The 27,818-nt window shown below is 44.0% G+C and overlaps 1 protein-coding gene across 10 annotated transcripts in view; it reads left to right on the top strand.

The window, feature by feature from the left end:
* stxbp5a (syntaxin binding protein 5a (tomosyn)) overlaps positions 1 to 27,818 on the top strand; it is a 107,288-nt gene that overhangs the window by 56,161 nt on the left and 23,309 nt on the right. For all 10 annotated transcript variants that reach the window (XM_036549307.1, XM_036549297.1, XM_036549300.1 and 7 more), the window contains exons 6-13: positions 5,803 to 5,866; positions 6,621 to 6,704; positions 16,835 to 16,958; positions 19,930 to 20,008; positions 21,151 to 21,305; positions 24,954 to 25,026; positions 25,981 to 26,128; positions 27,151 to 27,218. In XM_036549307.1, coding sequence (XP_036405200.1) covers positions 5,803 to 5,866; positions 6,621 to 6,704; positions 16,835 to 16,958; positions 19,930 to 20,008; positions 21,151 to 21,305; positions 24,954 to 25,026; positions 25,981 to 26,128; positions 27,151 to 27,218 — 795 coding nt within the window. The remainder of the gene's footprint in view (positions 1 to 5,802; positions 5,867 to 6,620; positions 6,705 to 16,834; positions 16,959 to 19,929; positions 20,009 to 21,150; positions 21,306 to 24,953; positions 25,027 to 25,980; positions 26,129 to 27,150; positions 27,219 to 27,818) is intronic.

Below are 27,818 nucleotides of genomic sequence, written 5' to 3' on the forward strand. Positions count from 1 at the left end.
TAATATGAAGTCAGATGTATGTGATGTCACTCCTGGCCTGGATCCCACTTATTCTAGGCTGTGATTGGTGCCAGATTGATGTGACGCCTCTTGTCTTTGGCCTCCACAGACCCGGAAAAACTCCATACACCTGGAAGTGTCCATGACATCTCTGGGCTGAGCAATTTGTCATGGACTCCTCCAGATGGTGTTTTACTTTACATTCTCTTTGCTGTCATGCTTAATAGATGATTATTGGTCAGGTCTGTGCTGCCTTATAGATGTATTTGTTAGCCATGGAATGTTGAAATGTGCACCCCAAGGCATTGTTAGGCTGAACTGTGCGAGCACTAAATACAATTTTATTTCAGCTGTCAGTGGCAATATCTGTAGATGGACTTCAGCTGTTTGCCTGTTTGCCCAATAATAACCAATCGCTCTACAAAGAAGCACGCGCTGTACAGGAGCGTTTGCCCTGATACGGTGTTTTCTTTCAGCAGGAAGGTCACACGCGCAGAAAGCCATTTATGTGGATGTCAAGTTAAATCTGATGCTATCACTCTGTGAGCGGTGTGCAAGCCGGTAGCGTGCAACCTTTGGCAAGCAGAGGGGCCAATCAGGTGTCCTGGGAGTGAGAAAGGAGGTCTGACCATTGAGGGGGTGCAAAGGCAGTGCCCAAAAAAAAAGCAGCACAGGCAAGAACAATGCTGAGATCAGTAGAACTCTAAGAAAAAAATAGAAATAAGGTTTATTAATGGATTTCCACAGGCTTGTTTTGACAGAGTCAGTTCAAATTTCACAGATATAAACGTTTGGACAGAGCTTTTATTCCCCCCCCAGTGGCAAGTGCCTAAGAGTCATTGAGAAACAGAAGCATTTTTGAGACTGAACTAATTTCATTAAATGTCTGATGTGCATGTGTGTGTAGAGGTACACTCTCAATGCCAGATACATGGAGCGGTGATCTTCATGTAAACTGCATTGTTGTCTTAAGTGTATTTCTGTGCCAGGCTTGTTTTCTCTGTGGAACACCGCTGTTCTTTTGCCCTCGGGACCTGAAGGGGTGACTAGCATGACTCAATCCCAGAGCCTCATAAGAAGTGTCCCTCTCTGACACGCCAGATCCGGAGGCAAGGCCAGAGCTGGAAGGCTCCTTCAAATTACTCGCATCGTGATTCATTCCAGGGCACGGAGCTTCTTACTCCCGTTTCCATAACAATGTGTCTCCGCGTGGAGGCATCCGCAATCCAGAAGCTCTCGTCTCCGCATTTCTGCTCCCCGCCCTCAGCAGCCGGAGGCGACCGGAGAACAGGCTGACCGGAATGATGACTGCACAGGATTACCCAGCATTCTCGACTCCTTGCAGGAGCAACATGTCAATCAGGCCGGCTGGGCCCGTGTGCCTCCAGGGCAAGTCCTACCTGCTGGCTGCTCCCCCCAGATCTCCAATAAGAACACGAGGCTTGTCTTGTTTTCGCTGTTTCTGGACTCATCCAGCCCTGCCTGCCAAAAAAAGAATCTGGGTGGCGCGGAAACGCAGAGCGTACATTTCCGGGTAACTTTGAGCGCCGCGATTGGGTGGCATTTTATGCAATGGGAGGCATAAATAATTCCCTCTGATAAGTTCCTCGGAATGTCCTCTGCTGTTGGGGTTTTGATGAAATCTGGCTCGTCTCTGTGCCTGCCTGGCTGTGCCTCTCCTTGCCGCGTGGTGATTAATGTCAGAGCGTCCCTCCCTCTCGCCACCCCTGGGATTGTGATCTGAAGTTTTCGCCGCGGCGGTGGGGGCCCCCGTCTCTCCGCCACGCTCCTGAAGATTAGCTGCCCGCGTTCCCCGCGGCTCCACCAGGTGCGCATGGCGCGCTCTCCGTGGTCCTGAAAGTCGTGGTCGAAGCCCAGCTAGCGCCGCCCGCTGCTGCTTCGTATGCTGTTGTTTACGCCATCGTCAAGGGGCTCGAAGCATGAAGCCGGGGTGCCCACCTTGTAAGTTTGTGACTCAGGTGAAAGCAGATGGTCCCTTGTCCCCTGTGAGCTACTGCACATGACAAGAGTTGGACTTCCATCAGCGGGCGTTGTGACCTTTGACCTCACAGAGGCAGCACTCTGCTGTCTGTTGCTTGCCGTTTTCCTCTAGGAATCCACACACAGTCACAGTCACACATTATAGACATAATCTTTTGTGTTCTTAGGACTGTAGTATCATGGGAATCATGATCTGCATTCTTCACTATATTCGTCATGTAATTCAAATGTTTATAATGCACATGAGTCATGTTTGTTTACTTACCATTGAAAAATCGGATTTAAAAGAATGAATACCATTTAAAATACTTGAATAATTAACAGACAAATAATAAACAGACAAAGAGGGAAATACATGTTTAGATAAAATCAGACAGACATACAGGCGCATGCACACATACACATACACATACACACACACACATTCAGGCGCACACAGCCTTTAGCAGCAGGAGCACAGAGTCACGTGTCCGTTAGGGTAATCTCATTGTGCTAATGATGGGACTGACGGAGGAAGAGAACATTCGCTCAGAAACATCCATTGAAAGCGCATCACACCCTGACAATGACACTGCATTTTGCACTAGGCTGCCTCGCTGGAGTGTCTGCCTGCTTTCTGCTGCTCCCGCTCCCGTTGCCATGGAGATCTCCTCTCCAACGCGCCCTGCCCTCCGCAACAGGACACCGAAATTATGGTTGTTTTAAGTACAATGAGCGCATTGAAAGAAGCCGCTGAATTAATAGAGCTGGCTGTTTAAGGGGGCCAAATGGGGATGTGCCTCTGGTAATGTACTATAAATGAAAAAAAAAAAAAGCCGCAGCCAATTGCGCTGCCTCGGTGACATTGTGGCTAGTCTTTTGCCCGTGACGACGGTATGTTATGAGATTAATCCTCCGCGGAGGCATGCCAAAGGCTTCAAAAGTGGCACCGCTGGGCATTGTGAAATGACTTATCAGCGGAGCGGTCCGCTGGTCCTGCAGGAGGTTGTCCTGCTGTCTGGGAGGGGGTACATCATCCGCAGAATTACACCCCACAAGCTCTTACCACACTAGTTCCCTAAAGCCTATTTAACATGGTGCAAACGTTTAGTTGTGCTGTTTGCCTGTCTCTTTTTATAGGATGGGGGGATGCTTTTTGTTAATGAGAATTTGTAAATGTTGTGTTTGGGGGGGGGGTCAGGGTGGGGAACAGCCCTTGCCTCGTGTAAATCTCTCTTTTACAATTCAGAGGTCCAGTAGAGGTGTGCAAGTCTGTCACAATCATTGTGAGAATCAGGTATAAAAATACTATGTCTAAAAATGCTAAGTCTTGCATTGTGCTTTTAAATAATAATAAAAAACAAACAGACCCTTCCTTGCCCATTAACATTCATTGAATATTAAAAGTCATTATTTACATTAAAGAGTCGGTAGTGTGAACATTTTTCCTGTCAAACTGTCATAATCAGTCTTCATAATCCATAATATATGGACGCATTGCACGATGTGTCCTCATCAAGGAATCGACAGTGTGACTTCCATTGCGCCAGCTTGGAAACGCTTTCGTCTGGAGTCGTTATAAATCATAATATATCCCACATAATGCATCTGTAATAGCCAATAACCCGAGTGAGAGCGTTAATGAATGTTTGTAGAAGCTGATGACAAGGTGAACGCAGTTTTTACAAATGTCTGTATTTGGAGTTGTGGAGCACGTGCATGTGTTATGGCGGTGTTGTGCAATGTTTTGGTAACCTTGTCTTGCTATGAGGTGAACTGAATCACAACCAGTAGCTCTGACTTCGCTTTGACACCTTAGCCTTTTATCTCTGAAACTTCTGAAACTCAACTAAAGCGCAATATGGTTTATTTTTAGGAGCACATATTGTTTAGAAATGCATCATCTCTCATATGAGATATTTTTTTCATAACTCGCAGCCATTCACGAAGCTGTAAGTGACAAATGTGTGCTGTCAGCATTGCTTTCTATGAGGTGCTATACATTTGAGTTTGAGTATTATGTGAAGTAAATGGGTAATATCTGAAGCAAGGAGATTTTGGTGTGGTCTGGAGCAATATATCTTATTCCTTGGCATAGGAATAGGAGTCTTATTCCTTATTCCTTGTGAATTGAATCCCATACCTATTGAGAATGAGCTCAGGCAAAACAGTCTTAACAAAAACAAAGGGGTTTTTTTAAGCAGTGAGAGGTGTTATATTTTCATATGTCAGCCTTGTGAAGCCATGCCCGAAATTGTTTGTGTGTGCATTTCAGTGTGTGTGTGTGTGTGTGTATGTGTGTGTGCATATGTGTGTGCGCGTGTGTTTCTGTGTGCATTTGTATGTATGTTTGTTTCTGTTTGTGTATGTGAGTGCCTGGGTGTGTTTATGTGTGTGTGTGTGTGTGTGTGTGTGTGTGTGTGTGTGTGTGTGTGTGTGTGTGTGTGTGTTGCAGATGATGATGCAGGATAGGTCCATGGATGCTGGTCCAGGGATGGTAGCTGACTGTGCTTGGACCAGGCCTCAAACCCCCACCCAGCAGTTGTCATGCAGGTGGTGGGGCTTGCAGTATCCTTTCTTCCTTTTGATTGCGTGAACATTTGAATGACAAGGACAGGCCTTCCATGCCACTTCCCATAGGCACTCCCTGCAAGGACAAAGGCATTTCGATCACTCTGCAGCTGAAGCACCACACTCTACTGTATTTGACGTTATCAGCTGGATCAATAACCAGTATGGGAGCGGTAGGCCAGTAGGGCAGGGCTTACCAGACAGCGCCTCTGTCAGGAGTGCTTTCTGTCTTTGCACACGTTGATTTGACCTATCGAACAGGCAAGCTTGCAGAGCTGAACCACTATTATGTAATGATGTAACACAAGGATAGGAAGCGGTCCAATGCCTCGTGGGGCAACGCAGGCGGCAGGATATTGGCGTTTAGATGTAAATTAAACGACTTAACTCGGTCATAATATTCCGTTGCTCTGCGCTTAGTTGCAATTAAGAAGCCTTGTTCCGTTGCTTGCTGTGTTTTTTTTTTTTTTTTTTTTTTTGTCCTATCGATCTGTTGTGACTTCCTAGATTGTAGCCTGACAATATTTACTGCAGGCAGAGTTCAATGTGTTGCGTTGTAGTTATTGGAGAGCAGTAAAGGTTGCCTAAACATAATTGTACATGCACTTGTATGTCCTCTATTTATTAAGCCATACCAAACACTGAGGCATTAGGATTACAGATGGCATCTAATTCAGGGTATGGCCCTGTATTGATATGCATACAAATGTATACTAATAAAACTGCATATGATACATTATAGCATGCTTTTGCATTGCAGATGCCCCCTCATTTCCTACAAATTTCACACGCAAAGCTGGATTTTCACAGGATGGGAGTCAGAGCAGTCAGCTGTGGGGGGAGTGCTTTGGCTCGTTATCCTAACTATTATTCTGATCCACGATTCGGTTGCAAGATTCACAGCGCTGCGCGGTCTATCTGCTTGTGAAATCAATCACTCGCAGATCTGTTTCAGGGGAGAACGCTGTCATAATCATTATAGACATGAAAAACAGGCTTTCTCAAGCTCTAGGAGAACTTTTGAGTCTCGTCTCTTCATTTTTCATATCCCTGGGAAATTTCGTGGCAGCTTTAAAAGGGGAATTTTTTTTTTTTGCTTCCTCTCTTCGAGGAGGTACGGGGTAACTGAAGGAGCCTGTAAACTCTGTGTTATGTAACCTCATCGCCAGCCTCGCTGGCTGCTGTAATCCTGCCCCTGTGCAGGAAGCAAGAAGGCCAGCATTTTCACTCCTCCTTTCTCCTCTCTTTCAGATCCTCTAAGGCCCACCCAGGACCCGTCGTCCACATAAGTGATAATCCGATGGATGAAGGAAAGGTAGGTGCCTGCAGGTGCCCCTGGACCACCCCCAAACCCCCCCCCCCCCCCCCCCCCCCACACCCCTCCCGAAACATCTGTCAGCTCAAAAGTCCCACTCACACAGGTTGAGCCCCCGCCGATTTGAAAGGCAGCCTCTGTCGATTTCTCATGCCGGAGGCGTGCCTTTACGGCTGTTTAAAAAAGCAATTCCAAAGCTCTGCCTCCCTTGGACATTTGGAGTGACATATTATTTTAAGTTTTCAAACACTCTCGGGTAGAGATTCATCTTCGGCAGCGAGATAAAAGCTGCCTTTTTTAGTTTTATTTATTTATATTTTAATGCAGAGATACAGAGATGCTCTTGTAGTCAATGCCCATGAGATAAGTATGTGTAATGTCAGGTCTTTACATGAAAGAGATAAGTCTTTGAATTGTTGTTTGGGGGTTTGTCAGCAGAATAGCAATGTGGACACGAAGCTTCTCTTTGTACCACGGCAGTTCAATTTCAAAATGAGGAGAGGGTCAATAGTGGAAATAACAGAATGCAGGGAAACAGCATAGGTTTTTATACTCTATCACATTACTGGAAAAATGGCATTGAAAAGGACAAGTGGACAACTATTACAACTGACCCTCACTGTATAGTTTCCTTTGTATTTTTTTGACTGCGTAACTATTAAATATGTGAGTTATTTTTTTGAGGGAGGACATTTATATCACTTCTTTGCACCAAGAGATTCAACTGTCTGTTTGTATTTTGATATCATTCCAGCTTATAATTGGATTTGAGTCTGGGATAGTGGTGTTGTGGGACTTGAAATCAAAGAAAGCCGACTACCGCTACACTTACGATGAGGTAAGCAAACCGCATTTGTTATCCCCGGCACCTTCAAGGGTCTTCCTTTTAATAAATGAAACATAAAGATTTGAAGAAAAAAAAAAAAACAGAGAGAGAGAAATCAAATATTCATGACGGCTCGATATAAATAGACGTGTTCGCAGCTCGGTGGGCTGGCTGGGGCCTGCTTTCGTCTGCATTGTTCGCCTCGGTGAGACGACATCAAAGGGTTTGCGCAGGCGGTGCAGGCGCACGGGTGGGCTATTCAAGGTCACTCAGCGCATGTATGCACAGAGGCTTCTCTCACAGGCCGTGACCTCCGGCGCGCTTCCATGTTCTCTGCCGGCCACAGTCGTCATGTTTAACACGCGTCTTTGTCACTCAGAAAGAGGTTCCCTCGTCGAATGGATAAACGGTTTCAACCGACGTCTGCCTGCCGCGCCTCGAAACTCTTCGGTTTGCCTCTCGGTTGCTTCTGTATTTGTTATGCTAATGACACCGTAGCAACATTAGTCTTTTCAGTAAACCCTGAGAAACCCCAGACGGAGGTAATTCGTGTTGACAAGTGTATACTCTATATATATATATATATATATATATATATATATATATATATATATATATATATATATATACATATATGTCAGTGGCTGCTGATGAGCTGGAAACAGGGGAGGCTGAAACATTACCTTTAAATCTATCATTACTTTCAACCTGTTCCCCTTTATCCTCCTTGATTAACAATAAAACAAATAATTCACAGAATAATTGACACCAATGTGTAAATAGAGTAAATGATTATGCTTGCGAAACAGTGCAGAAACAGTGCAGTCTGTAGTTTGTGCGTTATTGCGAAAGCTGCAGCAGATAAAGGGGAACAAGTTGAAAGTAATGATTTAAAGGTAACGTTTCAGCCTCCCCTGTTTCCAGCTCACCAGCCGCCACTGATACATATATACAAGGCATAGATGTGTAAACTTGTTGTTATGACCTGTACAATTGGGAGCAGAAAAGTATTTGACCATTGGCAAATTATTGTTTCCTTTGCTTAGAGCATATGGAGCATATGGAGCATACAGTGCTCATTTAACAAACCTTTTATCGGAGTTTGAAGTGAATGTTATGTTCTGTGGAAAGCGTCACAAGTTGCCTTGACATTTCTTGAGCGTGTCAAGCATTTCAGTCAATGTAAATTTAGGGGACGTGGTGACAAGGACCGAGTAGGTGACAGGGAGACACGGCCACTGGCTGTGAGGAGAAAGGTGGCTCTTCTGAGTGGGCTTTTCCTCTGCGTTTGGCTTTGTGAAGGTGTGAGGGTGTGAATGTGTGTGGTCAGCGAGCTAATCCATTTACCGCAGCCCTGATGAATTTTTACACCAGGGAGGCCTTTGTGCTGATTGCGTAGTTTGTGCCGTTCTGATTTATGCTCTCTCATGCGCATCTCTGTCTTCTTTTCATTTGCCATCTTTTTATCAGGAGTGAAAAGAGGCCCGCTGGCAGAGAACAGTCGGATCAAATGCAAGCCTCATTGTGGGCCGAGTCTTGCTGAAAGCATGTGTGGTCAGGGTGGGTGATAAACGTGTCCAGATGTGTGAGTGACTGTGTCCTGTGCATTGTGGGACATGCCAGGGCTCATTGTAACCAGTGAGCGCCACATGGGCACACTGCAAAGGAGGTATAGCCTATACTTTATAGCCTTGTGCACAGAGGATAGTTCCCCATGCTGGGAGCAATTCATCAAGACTCCAAATGGCAGCGATTGAAGAAGATCCAGGATCAGTACTGAAGCTCCAGACTTTTACAGTGTAGTGTAGTGTTTTCTCAACCCTGAGCCCGGGGGCTCACTGTTTATACTGTTTGTGCTCCAATCTCTGGAAATTAATTATGTTCGATTGCACGGGCAATTGACTGCTGATCTGTGCTCAACATCCCTCGATGGTTAATCGGCTAAATCCTGTGTGAAAGAAACGTGTTTGTCAGAGGTGTGTTTATGCTAATGAAAATAAACGAATTAAGAGTTTTATTAAGAATACTTCTGTTAATATCTGTCTCTTAAACAAATGCTCATGCCTAGTTTGTCTCAATATGTTTGTCTAGTTCCCAAAACAGTGAATTAAACAAGTGCTCTTTGAACTGATCTCATTCACTTAATATGAACACCAGTTTGTGTGTTCAAATGGCAAAAACAGCTAGAAATAGAGTAAAAGTATTTACTTTTGTCTTTCCATAAGCACTGTCACCCTTCTAACTGCACATAGTGCAAACGGAAGACACCTATGGTGTGAGGACAGATCTTGATTGTTGTTTGTGCATGAGCTCAGTTGATTGTAGCTCTGTTGGAATGTGTGTCTGTAGAAGCAGGCCTGAGAGACATTGTTCTTGTTCCTGCACACACTGCTGAGTCTGGACACACCCATCAGTGATCCAGTCTGTGGGGCTATATAGTGTATAACCGTGTGAACTTGTTTTGCGTTTTGGGTGAAAGGAGGTGAGCTCTCTCCCTCTCTTTCCCGTTTTGTCTCCTTCTTCTCTTTCTCTCTCTCCCTCTCTCACTCGCTCGCTCTCTCTCCCTCTCTTTCTCTCTCTCTCACTTGCTCACTTTCTCTCTCTCTCTCTATCTCGCTTGCTCACTTGCTCTCTCTCTCTCTCTCTTTCTTTGTCTCATTTCATTGTGAGATCATGCTCTTGTAGCCTACAGGATGATGAACACTGGATGAAGTGCATTGTGGGATTAGTCTATGAAAAGGCTGAGGTCCAGGTCTACAGGAAGCTCATCTCTCATGCTCCTGGCAGCATCGTGAGCTAAGAGCATTACTTTCCTGCACATGTGTGTAGGGTACTAAGTCTGGCTTTGTACCATCCTGATATGTATTGCACATGTTTGTGTCTATACATGCCAGTGTAAGCCAATTGACATCTTGTTCTTGTCATGGGCTTTGCCGCACAGGTGCTTGAACATGCAGTTCCTGCACCAAAATGGCTTCTCTCACTTGGCTGTTCAGAGATGAAAGCTTCGGGGCTTTAAGCCAGTGGGAGATGGAGGCCTTGAGTCCAGGGAGCTGCTCACAGGCTCCTCAGAGTGGAATGGGGTCTTTGTCTCAGTGTTAGTTTTCAGCGCTTTGCCAGTGTACTGCGTGCCATTTACAAACATAAATGAGCCTTATCGCTCCTCAACTAGCTGCCACAATTCTCTGCATCCCAGTTAAGCTCTCTTCAGACACAGGTAGCAACAAAATGTTGGTTCAAAACAAAGAGGGGAAAGTAGAGAATAGGGTTTTGCTTAGAGTCTCTGAGAAAGATGGCCTAGCGGATTCAGGCTCTGTTCTATGTCCATACAGCTCTGCCTCTGAGACAGGCCAGCAGCTGTATTTACTAAAGCAGTTGATATTGAATGCAGTGTAAAGACTTGCCTTGACCCTTCGCTGAAAACATCCATCAAGCATTAAACATCTCAGAATAGGCAAGGTAATTAAAAGTAGCCAGGAAGTTATTTATTTATTTTTTTTAACACGTAAGACTTTCCCACTTTCAAATTTGTAACAAGCTTTGAAGGCACATTCCACCGTCGTGCTTTCAGGGTGACTTGCAGTTTCCTCCAGGCACTACTGCAAGCCCTTTGATCTCTCAAAGCTAAAATACGGAGGAAGATGGAAAGCAACGCGCTGTCAGTTAGAGTAAGTTTAACGAGCGCGGTCATAAACGCGGGCCTGTATCCCGGGCCGTCACTGTGTGACAGCTTGTTTGGAGGCGACGATGCGGAAGCTCCGAACGTCGCCGGTCGCGCTGACTCATCGATGATGTTAAGCGCGGGGACCCAGATCAATATCCCTAGAAATACCCTCAGTTTTTACGCTTTTTATCCTTTTTTTTCCCGTGGCAGAGGCTTTGGGGATAGACAGAGCTCACATGAGGCAGATGTGTCTCTTTCTGTTTATCTCCTTCTTCTGATGGCAGGTTCACTGCAGTCTCCCGTCTTTACGTTGATAGGGCCATACGATGATCTGTGTAGACATACGGTGTAACAGCCAGGATCTCTTCTGCAGTTACATATTTTCAAAAGCAACAATATGGCTGTGAGTATGACGGCCTCATTTGGGATGATTTTTTCAATTCCTAAAAATTTGCAGTCGAGTATAAATATTTGTAATAGCGATTTCTCACAGGGTTTGAGTTGAGACGTCATGGCGAAATCTCACTGTTTATCAGTCATACAGCAAGCCAGTTTTGTTTGTTGACAGTATATGTCAGCAATTACCTTTGCAAATAAGCAGATGTTGGTAAGTAAGATGTCTGCAAGCTGAAAAGCACCCTTTTCTGGTGCAGCTGGTGATAAACAGCATCCTGAAATGTAAAGTGTTTATTGTGGCTTTGAACAGGGAATGATTCCTTGCAAATTGTATGTTCAGCGACACCATGGGAAGAATATTAAGCATTTAAACTGATGTAGATTCAGAACCTGTAGCTAGAAATATTAAGACTTAGAATCTGCAACATGCATCACACAAGTAAATAGTATAGCAAGGGTAACTTACTCTAGTTTGCAGTTGCTAACCATTACTGTAGTTGCTACAGTTACTCTTTTCATATTGATATTAATGAAGAACAAAAACTAATTTGAAATCCTTTCATGTTATTGTATCCTATTTCAGGTCATCTAATTCTCATACTAAGCCCAGAATGCACTGTTCAACCCTCCTTCTCTCTCTTGGGATTGTAGCAGATTACATTTGCAAGTTCTTTTGCTGCGATTCTTTGTGCATTAAACTTGTTTGTGTCTTACTGTGTGCAATTTTAACTGATATAAAATATTCCAGTGTACTCATTTGGTTCATTTGGTTTCAAAGTAAAGTCTTAAAACTGTACATATTTTGAAGGCCTGTGTGCCAATCAGAAAAATGGGCTCACTGTGAAGTTGTCATTCATCACTCAAGCGTTATAGTGGAGGGATGTCATGTGTTGACCTCAGAGTGTGAAATATTGTAGATTAAAATGACTCTTCTGCTCTGAAACCAGCACTTTGCTTTTAAGTATGCATACTTACTGAACCTTCACAAACACCTACTAAACCTTAAGAATAACATTTTTAAAACTTACATTTAGCAGCAGAGTAGATTTATCTGGAGAATTTCCTGCCACGCCCAATATCAAGGCCAGATATTCCTCCAGCCAGCAGACAGTAGCAGAATGTTATAACAGGCTGTTCTATGGCAGAATGAATACCTGGGCTAAGTGCCCACATATCAACCTTCCCTACACCCTTACCCTGGCTGCCATTTCAACAGCTCTCTGCTCCATTAGGTTCCATCCTTGCCCATCTAACCAGGAATCTCTTTAGGGCCCAGCTTCAGCCAGAGACTTCTGCTGTCATTTGTTTGAATGTATGGTCCACCCTCCCTACTCTGCCAGCCATGACCTGCTTCTGCTCTGCACAACCAAGAGCTGCATGAGGTTACAATCAGCTGCTACAGTGTATAGTCCAGCCTCTTTGAACCTTCCTTCTTCTGCTGGTCATGACTTGGTCCCTGCTTCCTCTGTGCTTCACGGTACAGCTGCCAACTATTTCAAGTTGCAGTTCATTCTTTTTTTTAAACATCTTACCCTTCCAGTCCTGACTTGGCGCCTGCTTTCTTTCTACAACATAAGAAGTTCTATGAATACAGCAGTCCTGCTCCGGTGAGGTTCCCCAGACTGCGGCAGTTTCCCCTCTGAGACCTGCTCTGACAGGTCTTAAGTCGTAAACAATGGCTGACTTGAATTTCTCTGGGGAAAGTTACCCGTGGCCAGTGGTTCTGTCTCCCTGGGGCCCTGATTTACTGTTACACTAATTTACAAAGATTGATTAACGTCTGATGATCCCACACTTCGCTTCCATGCCGTGACATTATATAAGCACAAGTCACATATCTACTGACAGAGCCTTCTTCCTTTTGTGCAACTCAGCATTTCATTGGCAAAGGAGTACTTAAAATTGATTAAATATTCCATGCATATTCTATGTGAATATTCCATAATGAATATTCAAGGTCACTACATTGGAATGGATTTGTTCTGAAGGACTGAAATGAGTGGAAAACCAAACAGGCAGTTTTCGCTTTTGCTTTTGTGGTTTGGTTTGAAAATGAAAAAATTGAAACCAGATGTTTGTGTAAATACAGTGCAAATTCAAGATGGATTTCACTGTATTTTGTGTAGGTATCTTGTGGAGTGATCCTGTTGCAGAGTTTTCTGCTGCAAGGGATAACTCTAGAGAAACGAAACTTCCCATGCCATAAGGTCATGCAGACAGGAGGGGGGTGCCGTTGGGGGGAATGTACATGGCCCACGTTTATGACATCAGCTCTGAAATCATCCCATTCCATCTTAAGAATATACAATATCCCTCTTTTTATGAAACTGGTTCTCCCCTTGGATTTTATTCCGCTGTATAATTCGAGAGGGTGCGTGTCTTCTCAAGTGGGCTTTTCTTTGAACTGAAGGCCGCTCAGCAATCTCTGGGCTTCAAGTAGGAGTGAGCCCACTTCAGCCTCAGGCTGGAGCAAAATTGATGATGTCTAGCTAAAGCAGAAACCCTTTCAATGGGTCTATTCTGGTACTTTGGTGTGGTATAGCTGGCTGTAGTGTGGGCACAGTTTATTAAAGAAGAGAGAGAGAGAGAGAGAGAGAGAGAGAGAGAGGGAGCTCACATCCCTCACTTGAGCCACGGTTTCTGTGAGAGAATACCTTCACACCGTACAGTGTGTCTTGCAGTGATGAATGGCCGGCGTTCAGGCGGGACCAGGATTTGGACATTGCCAGCCATTGATTCGAGAGGATGGTAATGGTCTTATCTGCAGCGCCTTAGCGACTTTGTTTCAATCCAAACACTTTTTTTAAGCTATAGCTGGGTATGTATGAGAAAGACATTCCATTAACTCACGTAACTCTCTTGAAAATGTACTCAAAACTATGTTATCACGGACATGTTTCATCACTAATCAGCAGTACTAGGTAGGAAGTACAAAGTCGGGAAGATTTTAAGTTTTCCACTCTATGTGACCTTCAATAGCTAATAAATTTTACATTGCTACCGCTATTACTTTTTGTATATAAAAGTCACCATATATACAACTTTAAAATGCAATTTGAAGCAAGTTTGGCAGAAACAATTTTTCTTGAATTATCATGCTGTTTTCCAGTATTGTTTGTGCGGTCACCAGGAACTCTGAAGAATTAGCTGAGCACCATGAAAACAGATCCACATTTACCTGAGTGCATGTGATTAGCCTAGCGGTACAAGTGAGTGTGAGATGCGGTTTTAAATGAGGAGTAGCTCTCTGCCGGTGCACAGGGCTTGGCAGCTGGGATGTAATCATCGCATTTGCATTCCTCTGCGTCCGCAAACTTTCTGTTCGAGCGACGCTACAGTTTGAGAGTGACACCGATCTCTGATCTCTGACCTGCGCTCTGCGGAGATGCGTCTGACGAGCATTTATATTCCGGGCTCGTATGGCCGCCTTAGGTTTGCTTTCATTCAGCCCACATATCATCCAGAGCCAGGTGTGTGTAGGTGGGTAGTGCTTGTCAGCAGGAGTGTCTTTCTGAAACACAGACCGCTCATTTCGTGGTGCGGCTGTCCCTATGGTGTCTCTTACTCATTCCCTTCTCTTGTCAGTCACCCCCTCCACCCCATGTGAGAACAGAATTTAACACTGCGCCATTAACATTGCACCTTGCATCCTGACACTAGAGAATTTAAGTCCACAATATCTATTGGGCAAGTGCAATCTATCCAAGATAATTCCATTCCAAATTGCTTGCTCAAAAGAATGGCATGTGTTGATGTCTGTTTTATTTCATGACGTACAGCAGTGTGGTGCAGTGGTGAGGAGCAGGACTCAAAACCCAAAAGTTGCTGGTTCAGTTCCCCGCTAGGATGCTGCTGCTGTACCCTTGGGCAAGGTACTTCACCCAGAATTGCCTCAGTAAATATCCAGCTGTGTAAATAGATAAAATTGTAACCTACTGTATGCAAGTCTCTCTGGATAAGAGCGTCTGCTAAATGGCAATAATGTAATGTAATAATGTACATCGAATGGATGACTAATTCTCAGGATTTCGCACCTCTGACCAGCAGGCTGATGAAAGGAATCCAGTGCAGGATAGGAGAAGAGAAAGCTGATCTATTGACGCTTTGCCTCTGGAAACATTTCGCGGCTCCCCTGTAGCCCTAGCGACAACATCTGTGATGAGCGCTGTCACCTCTGTGGTGCGCTACCGCTCGGTGTGACATGGTAATTGCGGAGGCAACATTCCCCGCTCTAATTGGGCCTCTGTCTGAAGGAGGGTCTGGGGGTAGGTAGGAGGTGCTTTTAGTGTCCTGTCCTGACATGTCCCTGGGACAGTGCGATTCCTCGGGCGTGGGCAGGAGCGAAGCTCCCGGGGCCGTGCCCCTGAGCCGTGCCGGACCTGCTAATGAGAGACAGCAACATGACCCATTCATCATATTCATCAGCGCTGTCAGCCCCTTTACCCCGTCCGTGCTCCGCTGCCCACTTCCTGTCTCTGGCTGACAGAAAGGTGAACTGTTCACCAAGAGCTGCCGAGGGGGTGAACGGGCCATTTCAATCGAAGCGAATGCCGTTTGGACTCAACTAAACGCACTTTGGGTTTCTCAGCTCTGTTTTTATTGGGCTTAATTAGTGCACCATGTGGCAGTTGTTTGTGAATATTCAAATTAAACCTGTGCGTTTGTTTGACCTGTTTCACTGTCACGTGAATCTGTCAGTTAAAATGCAGTTTGACATGAACATCACTCAAACGCCACTTAATTCTCCACCTTAAGGTTAAACCAGTCAATTATTATTGAATATTTTTGTGAACCCTCAGATTGTTGCTGCCCATGCAGAAAACTTGCATCATTCATGTGATATTCATACAGTGATCATTGTCATACAAGCAGCCGTGCCTATTATGCTTTTGCACAGTTACTTTAATAATGTGCCTATGCACTTTCTTCATTATCACTCTTCAAGGAATGATAAGACAGAGATTAGTGTGCGTGTCCTTTCCTATTCATTTTAATAATGATGTATTAGCTGTTTTATTGATTTGTTGTTTGGCTGGTAAATCTCATCTTCCCAGCCCGAAATAGAAACAGAGTTGCCCGGATTATGCTAAGCAGAGGGAGAGCGCTCTCAATTAGAAAATAATGAGACTTCAGCTCCTCCATCCTGCGCTATCATTTCCTTCTTCCCGGTTCTATCCCTCCAGATCCAGAGATATGCCCCTCTGGCTCCAGTGGGCATTAGTAATTTTCGGAAGGGAAAGAGGGAGCTAGCAGTTCTCACAGCGGGATATTCAGAGTCCAGCGCACAGCGGCCAGATTGTACTTTAATTACTGGCTCCAAGTCGCAGTGCAATAATGTGGGTGCAGACAAAATCCCTCAGGAACAGGAACTTGCCCACGAAACGTACATGGCTTTATTCCACATACGGCTGTGGTGCACTCCTTCCTTGCAGATTAAAGAGTTGAATTTTCTTTGTGTCTCGTGATTTTCTGTCCCCTGTGAGCTTCATTCAGTATTTTAATCTTGTTCATATTGCTTTTACCATGCAGGTGAGCTAGGAAAAATATTAAACATGCATTGACTCTCAGACCGTGTGAACGTGTGGTTTGAATTCAAAGGCAGCAGACTTGACCATTCACTCACCTTCAAATTTCCCGTGGACCACAGTCTCTCAAAAGGTTAAAAGATGGGCTGTAACTGACTGTCTCTACTCTAATGCTCATTTTCTCTCCATACCTTTGCCATCTGAGGGATGGCAGTGTAGCATAGTGGTAAGGCGCAGCGCTCATAACCGAAAGGTTGCCAGTTCAATTCAATTCAATTGGGGCACTGCCGTTGTACCCTTGGGAAAGGTACTCAACCCACAATTGCCGCAGTAAACACCCAGCTTAATAAGTGTAAAATTGTAAGTTATGTAAGTCGCTCTGAATAAGAACGTCTGGTAAATGACAGTAATGTAATGCAGTGGTGTAGTTGATGATTGCACATGCACGACCACACTCCATGACCATATAACCATCTGTGAGAGGTACCGCCTGTGGTCACTCTGCAGTTGACCTCCTCTTCCTCGCGCCCCTCCCTCCCCTTCCTCTCTTTCTGAAGGCGATCCACTCAGTGGCCTGGCACCATGAAGGGAAGCAGTTCATCTGCAGTCACTCGGATGGCACTCTGACCATATGGAACGTAAAGTCCCCCGCCAAGCCTGCACAGACAATCACACCGCACGGTAAGTTCTTCTGCACTGCCCTGCAATGAGAGCGAGAGAGAGAGAGAGAGAGATGAAGAGATGTACCCTGCCTTCACGCTACCACAGTGACAGAATGTCAAGGGGATGGGGTTACTTACTTTTGTTATACTATACTCCAAGCCTGAAATTACTCTAATTTGCCACTCCTACCACCAGGGAAAGGGACACAGACATTAAAAGAGGAGTACATAACTTTGGGCTAATCACTGACAAGCCTTTGTATCTGTGCTGAGTCCATATTTATGGAGAGGTGGGGTGTGTAGATACAGTGTGTTACAGTGGTAGTACCAAACACTTTGTACCAAACACATCATTTGCTTGGATTCTTTTAAAGAGTCATTTTGCTTAGGTGACTTTGCTGGTCCTCCTGGTTTTCTTTCTCAAATTGCTCATTATGTTTGTTTGTAGCAATTTTCTACATTATAAACTTCAATCCCAGGAAACCCTGTGTGCATTTTAGAATCTTTTAGCTGAGAATTCTTTATGCTTCCAAACTATTGTGAATGAATGTGTTTTTGAAGTCAGCTCAGCCTCATTAGCTATCATCAATGGCACTGTAGTTTTAACATACATGTAATAGATGTTCAGAGAAAGAGCAGACACCCCATCAACAAACGTGGCAGGGAACTGGTTACATTAAACCCAAAAGTAAAATGAAACATGACATAGTGTCATCTTTACTTTTTAATGAACCACCTCAAGAGGAAAAAAAGATACCAAACGTAAAGGTTAATGTAACATGTTTTCAATGATCTTACTGTGCCAGTCGGTTCTTTTTTTCAGCAAGGGAAAAAATTCTCCCAGTTAATGTTAGAGTCTTGAATAAGGTTACTTGAAGTGGAGACAATATAAAATATGTAAATGATATGGGGGTTCAAATGCAAATGGCTCTGAGTTAGTGTTTAGTCAGAATGGTTTCCCTGGTAGCAATGTGATGGCTTTGAATGAGTGCCCATTTACCTTTTTCTCCCCATAAAAAGCATATTGGTGACCGCCGACATGTCTCTTGAGAGAGCAGAAGTGGGTGACTCGAGCTCCATTTCTGGGGGTCCAGTTGCAGGAGAGTCCTGCAGGGAATGTGTGGGCTGAAACTAGTACAGGGAGCTGTTACAGTGGCCAGGATGGTTTCACATTCGCTGTTAGAGGCTGTTCTCTGAATGCTGGCCTGACCTTTGATTCAACTCTGTCCACTTTCCATTTCATGAAGGCAAAGATTTGAAGTGTGCCACACTATTCAATTCAGTGAATACACCGGAGGTGAGGAGATAAAACCCTGCAAACTCTTTAGCTTTAGGTAGCAAGCATTCATGAGTCAGCCTCACAAGAGCCATTGACTTGGTGTGAGATTGGTATGTCCAACTACGCACTTTCCCTGAGGTTCATTGTAAAGTGGTTATTGATGTTTTCCAAAAACATAGACTGACTGTGCTCACTCACCGGCAGGAACAGCGACTGTTGCTCAGTGCCGCCCAGCGACCATTGGAAATGGATGACTTCCAGCCGCTTTGTCGCTTGTGGTTGCTGCCGGTGTGAGCGCAGGGTGAGCCCTAAAGCTCAACATGTCACACACTTGAGTCTGACAACAACCTGGAGTCCTAGCAGCAGAACATAAATGGCTCTGCTATGCTGAGGGGTCCTTGGGTTATGCTGGCCAGGGTCCCTTTGAGGCACTGTTCAATAGTACCCTCTAGAGACTCACCACGTGCACATGAGTTGCTCAGATGAAATTACTGGGGGGCGTCACGCACCTGTTCTGTTTGTGTTTGCTGTTTGCCCCCCTGTGGTGCACTCTGGCACTGCTGGCTGCATCTGAGCGCGTCGGAGAATTACACACGTGTGTAGACGATGTTGCAGCGAGACGAGCTTAATGTGCATACAGCTGGTGATTCTAAAGTCAGGATGCAGAAGGGAAGAAAGTATTTAAAAAAATGCATGTTTAATAGTACGGGGCGTTTCTGTTTTTTAACAGAACATGCCCTTGGTGACCTTTAGCAGAAACCATGTACCAAACCAGACTCTGGACAGGTAAACAAAGAAACATTGTGACAAAAAGAAAATGAGGAATAAAAGGGAAGAAATGAAGTATGAAAGGGAAGAGCCATAAACCATTACCCTCTCTCCATTACAGGGCAGATCCTCGCTGAAATGCATGCGGGCACAATCCCCTGCCTTTATCTCTCTGTTTGTTTTATGCCTGGATATTGGCAGAAAATGAGAGGCAGGCAAGGGCACGGGTAATGCAACAAGCTGCTGCCGCTCGAGACGGCGTCGGCTTTAGAGCAGAGTCCCTGGTGCAACGTTAAATTCTATAAAATAATGCCTGAGTCTTGCCCCGTGCTGCACGAAAATACCAGGCACTTCTGGAGGTGATAGCAGCCTAGCAACTGGTCCATTTATGAGCTCCCTCTCCCTGCTTGCGATATGTTGGTGTTTGGAAGTATCTAGTAAATTGATGCAAATCAAACAGGAAAGGGGCTTCCTTCAGGTTAAAGTAATATTCAATTTGTCCTCCGGACAAAAAAAAAAGTCTGAACCCAGGAAAATTGCTAGGCTGGACGGACAGTACCAAGCATTCATCAGTCAGCCTTGCAGTGCATCTAAGCAAGCACTTTCCTTGAGTTTCATTTTCAAGAACTTATTGACTTTTTTTCCCACAGAGAGGACTGAAAATTAATTACGAGCTCCCGTTAGATATGCGTGTTAGATAAATGATAATGGTGAGGTGAGGTATCGATCATGTGTCAGAGAACGACCCCAGATATTCTTTAAAGTGGGTGGCGGCCAGGGTGGCGGCTCAGGGTGATAAACCGACGAAAGATGCGTGCTTTGTAGATGGATGGACCCGTCTCTGGACCTGGCAAATAAAAGAACTGCGTAGTTAGTAAGTGCAGCATCAGGGAAAAGGCTGAAAATTGGCCCATTGAACAGCTTCGGAAATGTTCTATTTCAGGAAAGCAGCCCAAGGATGGAAAGAAGCCAGAGCCTTGCAAGCCCATTCTGAAAGTGGAGTACAAAACAACCAGAGCCGGGTAAGGGCGGGGCCCGCAGCCCAATGCCGATAGCTGTCGCCTCTCCCCTCTCTTCCGTCACAGCTCAACGGGCACCCTGTCCCTTTGTGTACACTGCACTCATTTTCTCCACAAGGTGTGCATCCTTAAGCAGGATAGTGTTAACATACAGGACACACAGTGACTGTGCTGCCACAGGCTGTGGACGTGTGGGAGCTAGCTGGCACCGAAACTCTCTCTCTCTCTCAGGCAGTGAGGGGGAGGGGGGGGGGAATGAAGGCCTTTCTGAAAATGAAAGTCTTTGTGTCACATGTCAGCAAGGAGGGTCAGTCAGACGGAGGGTAAAGTCCTGGCACGGGTATTTAAGACAGCCAGAATGAAAGGAAAACTTTGAACACGGCTCAAGTTATCAGTCACGTTATTTTCCAGGCCTAATCTCAGAAGTCAGGCTTTTTGATTTTACAAAACAGCCTAATAAAGCCACGCTCACATCTGTGGCAAATTACGAGGGTTTGTCATCTCTGCTCCAGACAAAAATAACAAATGCCCTTTTTCTTACCGGACATCAAAGAGAAGTTATGTTTTCTGTTATAATGACCACAATGATCCAGTCATATTCTAGGTTGCAATATTCCCCAATGAAGCAGTCAATGGGAAATAACAACCAGTAAGTGGAAATGCTTAAATAATCAAACCAAGAATTCATTTTTTACTGGTTATGTATTGATCATGGACATTTCCTCCTAGCTGAGAGTGTCTTTCTTAAAATGTAATTCATTTAATACCTTAAACCATTGGCATTTGGGTTTGATGTGATCATACATATTTTTAGCTTTTTGCAACTGTAATCTTCTGCACCAATTATTGTTTTTAGTGACTAACCTCAGAGCTTTGGGTGAGTTTATTTTTTACTTTTATTGAAATTCGCTCAGAAAGGGTAATAATGCATCAGAAAGTGATGCACTACAGAGAGAGTTTTAGAATACCTCAGACCAGAATAGACTCAGCCCAGTGCTCTTACAGAACAGTCTCAACCTGCAAAACACCCAGCTCTCGGTGCTAGTTCTTAATCACATCTATTTTTGTTTGTTGTCCTGTGTATGTCCTATATTGTGATGTGGTTGCCATGGGCATCATGGGTAATCGTGTGTTGTCTCACCCAGAGATCCGTTCATGATCCTGTCTGGAGGCCTGTCGTACGACACGGTGGGAAGAAGGCCGTGCCTCACTGTTATGCATGGAAAGAGCACCGCTGTTCTAGAGATGGACTACCCCATCGTGGACTTCCTAACGCTCTGTGAAACGCCATATCCAAATGGTGGGTGCTCCTCTTTGCCCTCTTCAGCTGTGGCACATTGAGGTTGAGAGCCATTTCCTCACCCAGGTTTTGTGCCTTGGCGGGGACAGCGAAACGAACACAAAAGCAATCAGCTTGCTGCTAGCTAAAGGTGGCTGCAAACACACTTGCATGGCTTCCTGGAAAATATAACTTTGTTTCATTGATGTTTTCTTGTAGTGTCCTTTGTCTGAGAAGCTTGATGCTGGGAGCTCTGTTGCCAGTTTTTGTCACTGGTTTTCACTAGTGAGATCTCAGTTTAGCATTTCAAAGCACCATGTTGCATCATTACATTGCTGCTTTTTTATTAACAAATCTCACTGTGTTTAACAACGTTAAACAAATGTCCCTGTGTGAAGCATTGTGGTGGTATTACGTTCCACGTAAGAATGTGGCATGATTTGACAGTGCACCCGTCTATCTGCTATCTAATGTAGTTAGAGCAAGGGGCGGTGCCCGGCTCTAAAGAGGGATATTAACAGAGAGCATATAACACAAGCCGCACAGAATGCCGAGCATAAATGCAGAACGAGGAGGAAGAAGTTCTACGTCATTTTGATTACTTCACTTTCACTTCACTTACTTCACAAGTTCTCAAACTGATCTCGAAAAAGCTCTAGATTTCCCACCCGGTGCTTTCAGGAGGAAAAAAAGCACTGACAGCACCCAGAAAAGTCTAATTCTAGCAACAAAAGTGTTAAGTTGGCAACACTGGCTGTGAGGAAATTTCATGCTAGACTGAAACGTTAGCACTTGTTTAGTGCAATTTAGTGATATTTCGAATGAAGTGTTGTGTGGGAGTTTGTACCACCTTTGTTGAACTTATTTTGACTTCATTGTTTGCATGGGTCAGTGCTACTTGGCAATCTATATTTACTTTTGAAATTAAAAAAACAGTGCGGTGTACAGTGTGCATGGGAAAATGTATATTTAACTAAAACCAATGCCATGTATCCATGGGGAAATGTATGAATAACTAAAACCAATGCAGGTATTCTGGGTAGTTGCAGCCTCACCTTCTCTTGACCCTTGCTCTTGATTTTACTCCAATGTTTGGACAAAATGAAGAGCTAGTTTTTTGTTTTCCACAGATGTACCCCCTAAGAGTCTGTCTCTATAGAAATAATTTTGCAAATGTTTGGTTTTGTAGTGTGATTTATGTTCATAAAACCCACTATCATGATGAGATTTTTGGATTGTCCTTTGAAAGGATTAATCCTTAGGGAGGTTATTCATGAATGATTAATACTATATCAATTTTATCACATTTCATAGCAAGAAAGGGAATGGTACCGGTAGTTCTGGTACCAGTAGTTCTGCTGTTATTCTTATCTAACTACAAAGTATCTTACCTTTTAACTTTGACCAGCACATTTAGTCAAGTGTCATGGTTTTTTTCATTTTGCACGCAACTTTTGTTATTAATTTTAGGAATCACCGAACTGAACATGTTATATAAAACATGGAGGGAAAACCATGGCTTGAATTTGTTAGATGAGGACAAGGTCTAGCGCGGCTAAAAGAAACAGACTCCTTTATTTTCACGTGCATTGGAAGGATTATTGAACCTGATGTTGGAATAATCCTGCTTTGATCTCCAAGAGGCTTGGAAGTGAGAATGGGGGGGGGGGGGGGAAGAGATGTTTACTGGATGTGTCACCGAGGGAGAGGACGTGGAGCGGCGTGTCTGTCGGCAGCCCGATCTGAACCCTGCTGTGGAAATGAAGTTCCTTTTTCCCCACTGTGACTTAGTTCACTTCAAGATTTACTTCCTGTAGACTCCTCCCACCCAGGTGACACTTAACAAGTCTCCTCATTGTCAGACTGGGGAGCTTCTTTCCGCAGGGCTGGCAGCGTCACCCATGGGTTTATGTGATGACTTGTGTGAGAGTGACGCACAACACCTTGCCTCAGTGTAACCCTGTCTGGTTTCCTGTCATTAAAAACTTTGATGTATGCAAATATGAATGTGCTTTGGCTAGTCAGCCTAGCCTGTACTACTGTGCAGTGCTTGAGAACTGGTCCTAAGATCCTAGGATGTGATGGACTATGGTCATTGACGCAATATGTTGAAGGAATCCACAATATTAACTAGCTTTGAAATGGCCTCCCGAACGTCGCTGTGTATCGTGTATACACAGCTTTGTTTTTATATTCGAGTCGTAGCTTTTACTGTCCATGAATGAGAAGCCGGTCGACCGTGACAAAGGTGAATTGTACGTGAACTGGTACCTGGAAACAAGTGGAATGAATTGTGTAGGTTGGAACAAGCTCGGCATTAAGAGATCTGGTAGTTGTAAAAGATTTTATTAATTGATTTTTTTTATTTATTTGGTAGAGCAGTAAATGCGTCTGTGTAAAACAAGTAAAGACTGCTTTGGCACTGTCCATTGAAGCGAAACTCTACCAATGTGGGCGTAAAGGCTACCTAGGGTCAGTCTGGGGGTTCGGAAGCAAAATTAAGTTAAAATACTACGACATAATTAGTCAGCCTTGTTCAGGCTATCCCACTCATTTGTTTTGTTTCCCGTGACATGTTAATGCACACTTTTTCGTGAGCAATCAGAAATTGATTCCATACACTGCCTGTATAAGTATAGATTTATTTTTTCCTCTTGTAGATAGCATCATTTTGATTGTTTTTCAAGTAATATTACTTCAAGAGCACAGAGGAAATTCGCTGTATTTCCCTTGGGTCAGAAAAAGAGTAAAAGTAGAATAAGTCATCCTTTACAGTTCCACATAAAGGGTGTCTCAGCAGCAATGAGATCAGGATGGAGGATCTGTTTGATGAAAGGATTTGCAGTTACATAATCCAGCCCCAATTGCTGTTGTTCAAGGCCAACCTGATGTTCAGTTCTTTGATTCAAGCTCATTAATCTGACCTTCGGAGACTCTATCTTATGTAATATTGTTTTCCCTTCACCGCTTCTTTCAGGACAGTCTCGATGTCGAAGTCAGTATTTTTAAGATAATTGCCATCTTGTTGCTCTGGGCAAATTTCTCTTGTAGAATAGCTCGAGGTTTACTTGGACGATTCCTGAAACAATTTGATGTTTTGCTGCATATGGGGCGAAGCTCTGGGGTGATGGAAGCAACCTAAAGACTCCACAGTTTAGCCGTGTCTCAAGGGTTTTGTTGAGACCTCACTCCAGCGAGACACTCTTGAAGGGGCTTTTTTAGTTTGTTTTTTGTTTTCCTTTTTACGGCTGACCGCGTTTTCTTCAGAGCAGGAGACGTTAATATGGTGAGACTGTCAAGGTCATGTCCGACCCCCCACGAGTGGTGTGTCCATGTCATGCCTGCTTTCCTTAACGGCAGCTCGCGTGTGAGCCAAAGACTGCTCGCTGAAAGCACGCCACGCACATTCACATGCTTCCATCAGCCACAAAAGGGGAATTTTAACCATTTCAACCAGCACCAGCTGAAGATACATTGGTCATGTGTTTTTCTGATCTTCAGCTGTATTCTTTTCCTTGATCTGGTATCAGGTATCTGTGCTATAAATGCTTTGGTAAAATTAAAACCCGGTATTTAACAGCAGGTTATCAGTTGACTATTCTGTGCGTATTTTACTGTTTGGAGATTATGCTTGGTGAAATATAGCAATTGTTTTCTCTCTACCCCCAGATTTCCAGGAACCTTATGCTGTAGTTGTCCTTCTTGAAAAGGATTTAGTAGTTATTGATCTTGCACAAAATGGGTAAGTTGGAATATGGGTAAGAATTTTGTCAAAGTTAAAAAAGAAAGTTCAGTTTAGTGTTTGATTGTTTTAATGAAACAATGCTCTAGGTAAACATAAAAAGAAACCTTATAATAGTTCAGTTAACACATGTATTTTCATGACACACTTTCAGAAATATCTCACTGTTTCTTCGTGAACAGCTTGGTGTCAGATACAGTATATTTTATGTGCGGCTTCTGAAGCTTCAAGCAGTTTTGCAAAAGTAATTGCTCATAATCTTTTAACTTCCTTTGTAAACACTGGTTTATATACTCTTGACATCCATGAAAATCACCAATATATGAAAACAATAAATATCTCAGTTTATTGCAGTATAAAATTGGTGACATCTAAACTCACAGTGAAATTGTTTGAATATGTATTCCATTTTTCCATCATAAACTAATAAAACTCACTACACTACAATATAAAGCGCTCTATTACTTTATAAGGAGAAGACCGTGTTTATAAAGTAATATCATTTTTCTAGCGTATGCAAGTGCTTGTTCTTCATGACCCAAAATTCAGTTGATGCTAAGGAGCCGAAGGAAGTATGAACATGAACATAATGACATGACATTAAAATGCTCCCAAGAGCAAAGGATGCTGAGCAACATGATTGCATATTAAAACTACATACTAAAGCCGTCTGATTATTCCTCTGAGTTATACAGTACATATTTTGCCTTTGATTTCCTGACTTCGCGTAAATGAGAATTCACAGCTTGATGGCATTCTTTGCCTACTTCTTCGGGTCTTTAAACTTCCTCAATAAATTCAGCAGTAGCAATCAGCAGTCTGGTTATGCGTACATACATGAGTCCATTATAATTTGAATTAGTGGTAACTTCCTTTAAAAACAGGGTGAAGATGCATCTGCTCCTTTCATAAAGATGTGTAAATCAAGATTGTGTTGTTTTGTTTCCCCCTCAGTTACCCAATATTTGAGAACCCATACCCACTCACCATTCATGAGTCTCCAGTGACGTGCTGCGAATATTTCGCCGACTGCCCTGTGGATCTCATACCTGCACTTTACTCTGTTGGCTCCAGACAGAAGCGGCAAGGCTATAGTAAAAAGGTGGGGTATGCTGCGCACTATCTGTTTCCACTCTTAAACCAGGAACTTGGTATGTATGTGTGCCGTTTTTAACAAGCCCTCCCCTACAGTATGGAACAGGACCACCTTCTGCAGTTCCGAAACTGGCTGTCTCATATCTCTCTCCATCCACCCACCTGTTCATTATCATAACAGCAATCATGACTACAGCTATGCTGGACTGTACCAGCGAGCCAGGTTCCAGGTCTGTCGCATACTTTCCAGTATTCAACTGGATGAGCCACCAGGGCTTGAACCAATTAGAATAGAGAGTCAGCTCATCGTCCCGTCTTTAGAGGTGGGAGGGAAGCAGAGAAACCCCAAGGAGACTGCACACGCTCCACACTGGTGTTTCTTTTTAAGCGATATAATGGCGGAATGATTTTTTTGTTGCCATTGACTGTATAATATACAGCACACAGGTTCCTTCAGCAGGGGCTTTTATAAGTATGGAAGAGCTGACCTACACTTGTTTATCTACAAGCTCTGCTGTGTGGACCGCATTGTGTTTGGAAGCAGGGGGTTCGCCACAGCAGGGGACATGCCCTTTAGGCGCAGGTGGAAAGTCTTTTTTAGGGCAGAATGAAAATGCCAATTGATTTGACTCTAACAGAACTAACTCTGACTCTGGCGGAAGCTCAGGGAAAGCGCTGCAGTGCAGCTCCCCGAGACTCATTTACACAGACCTGTGGGTTAAATGTGTTATCATATTTACAGCCATAATGCTGACCTGAAGACTGGAATTCCGAACAAATTCAAAAGTGACTTTGAGGGTGACCTTCATTATATGTAGCTCAGAGCTCCTCAGGTCATGTGTTCTGTATGGATTTCCTATATGTGCATGCTTGCCATTTTTGAACTTGGGATGCAGATGTCAGCTGCGTCATCAGTAAATGACCTTTGTTCAAGTTTGATTTGACTTGAGTGGATTGGAGTAAAGCCTGGATTTGCATTGTTTTTGCCCTCTAAATCCTTCTTTTTTTGTTTGCTTTTCTTTTTTTTAGGAATGGCCTATAAGCGGAGGTAACTGGGGTCTTGGTACACAGAGCTACCCGGAGATCATTATCACAGGGTAAGAGTGCACTGTGTCCTAGCCTCTCTATGATGAGGTCAGCAGTGTGGCATAGCGGTAAGGAATGGGGCTCACATCCAAAAGGTTGCTGGTGCGATTCCACGCTGCGGCACTGCTTCTGTACCCTTGGGCAAGGTACTTAACCCTTAACCCTAAGTAAATATCCAGCTGTATAAGGGGATAACATGAAAAAATACCCTGTAACCTATGTCACTCTGGATAAGATGTCTGCTAAATGGCAGTAACGGAATAATGTTTTACTGTATATGGGGATGTGTGCGAGCCGAGAGGGTCTGGAGCTTTACATCAGACAGGCTAACGTGAATGAGACACAGCATTAGCATTCAACCCGCATCGTGCAGATAGCCACAAAAGTTGCGTAGTTTTTTTTTTCCCTTTTTCTCCAACTCGAGTTCAGCTGAAATTGCAAAATGGATGAGGGAGTAAGCAGTTTCCCAACTGAGTTTCAGCACTGTAGCAGGGCTCCCAGAATGCTTTTCACTCGTAGCAATTACAACAAATGTCATTAAACGACATCAAGTGCATCCTATCTCAGTAGTTTGCTTTGGTTATGTAGGGGTTTTTTTATCGTTATTTCCG

Source organism: Megalops cyprinoides, chromosome 17 (assembly GCF_013368585.1).
Source record: "Megalops cyprinoides isolate fMegCyp1 chromosome 17, fMegCyp1.pri, whole genome shotgun sequence".
NCBI lineage: Eukaryota > Metazoa > Chordata > Actinopteri > Elopiformes > Megalopidae > Megalops > Megalops cyprinoides.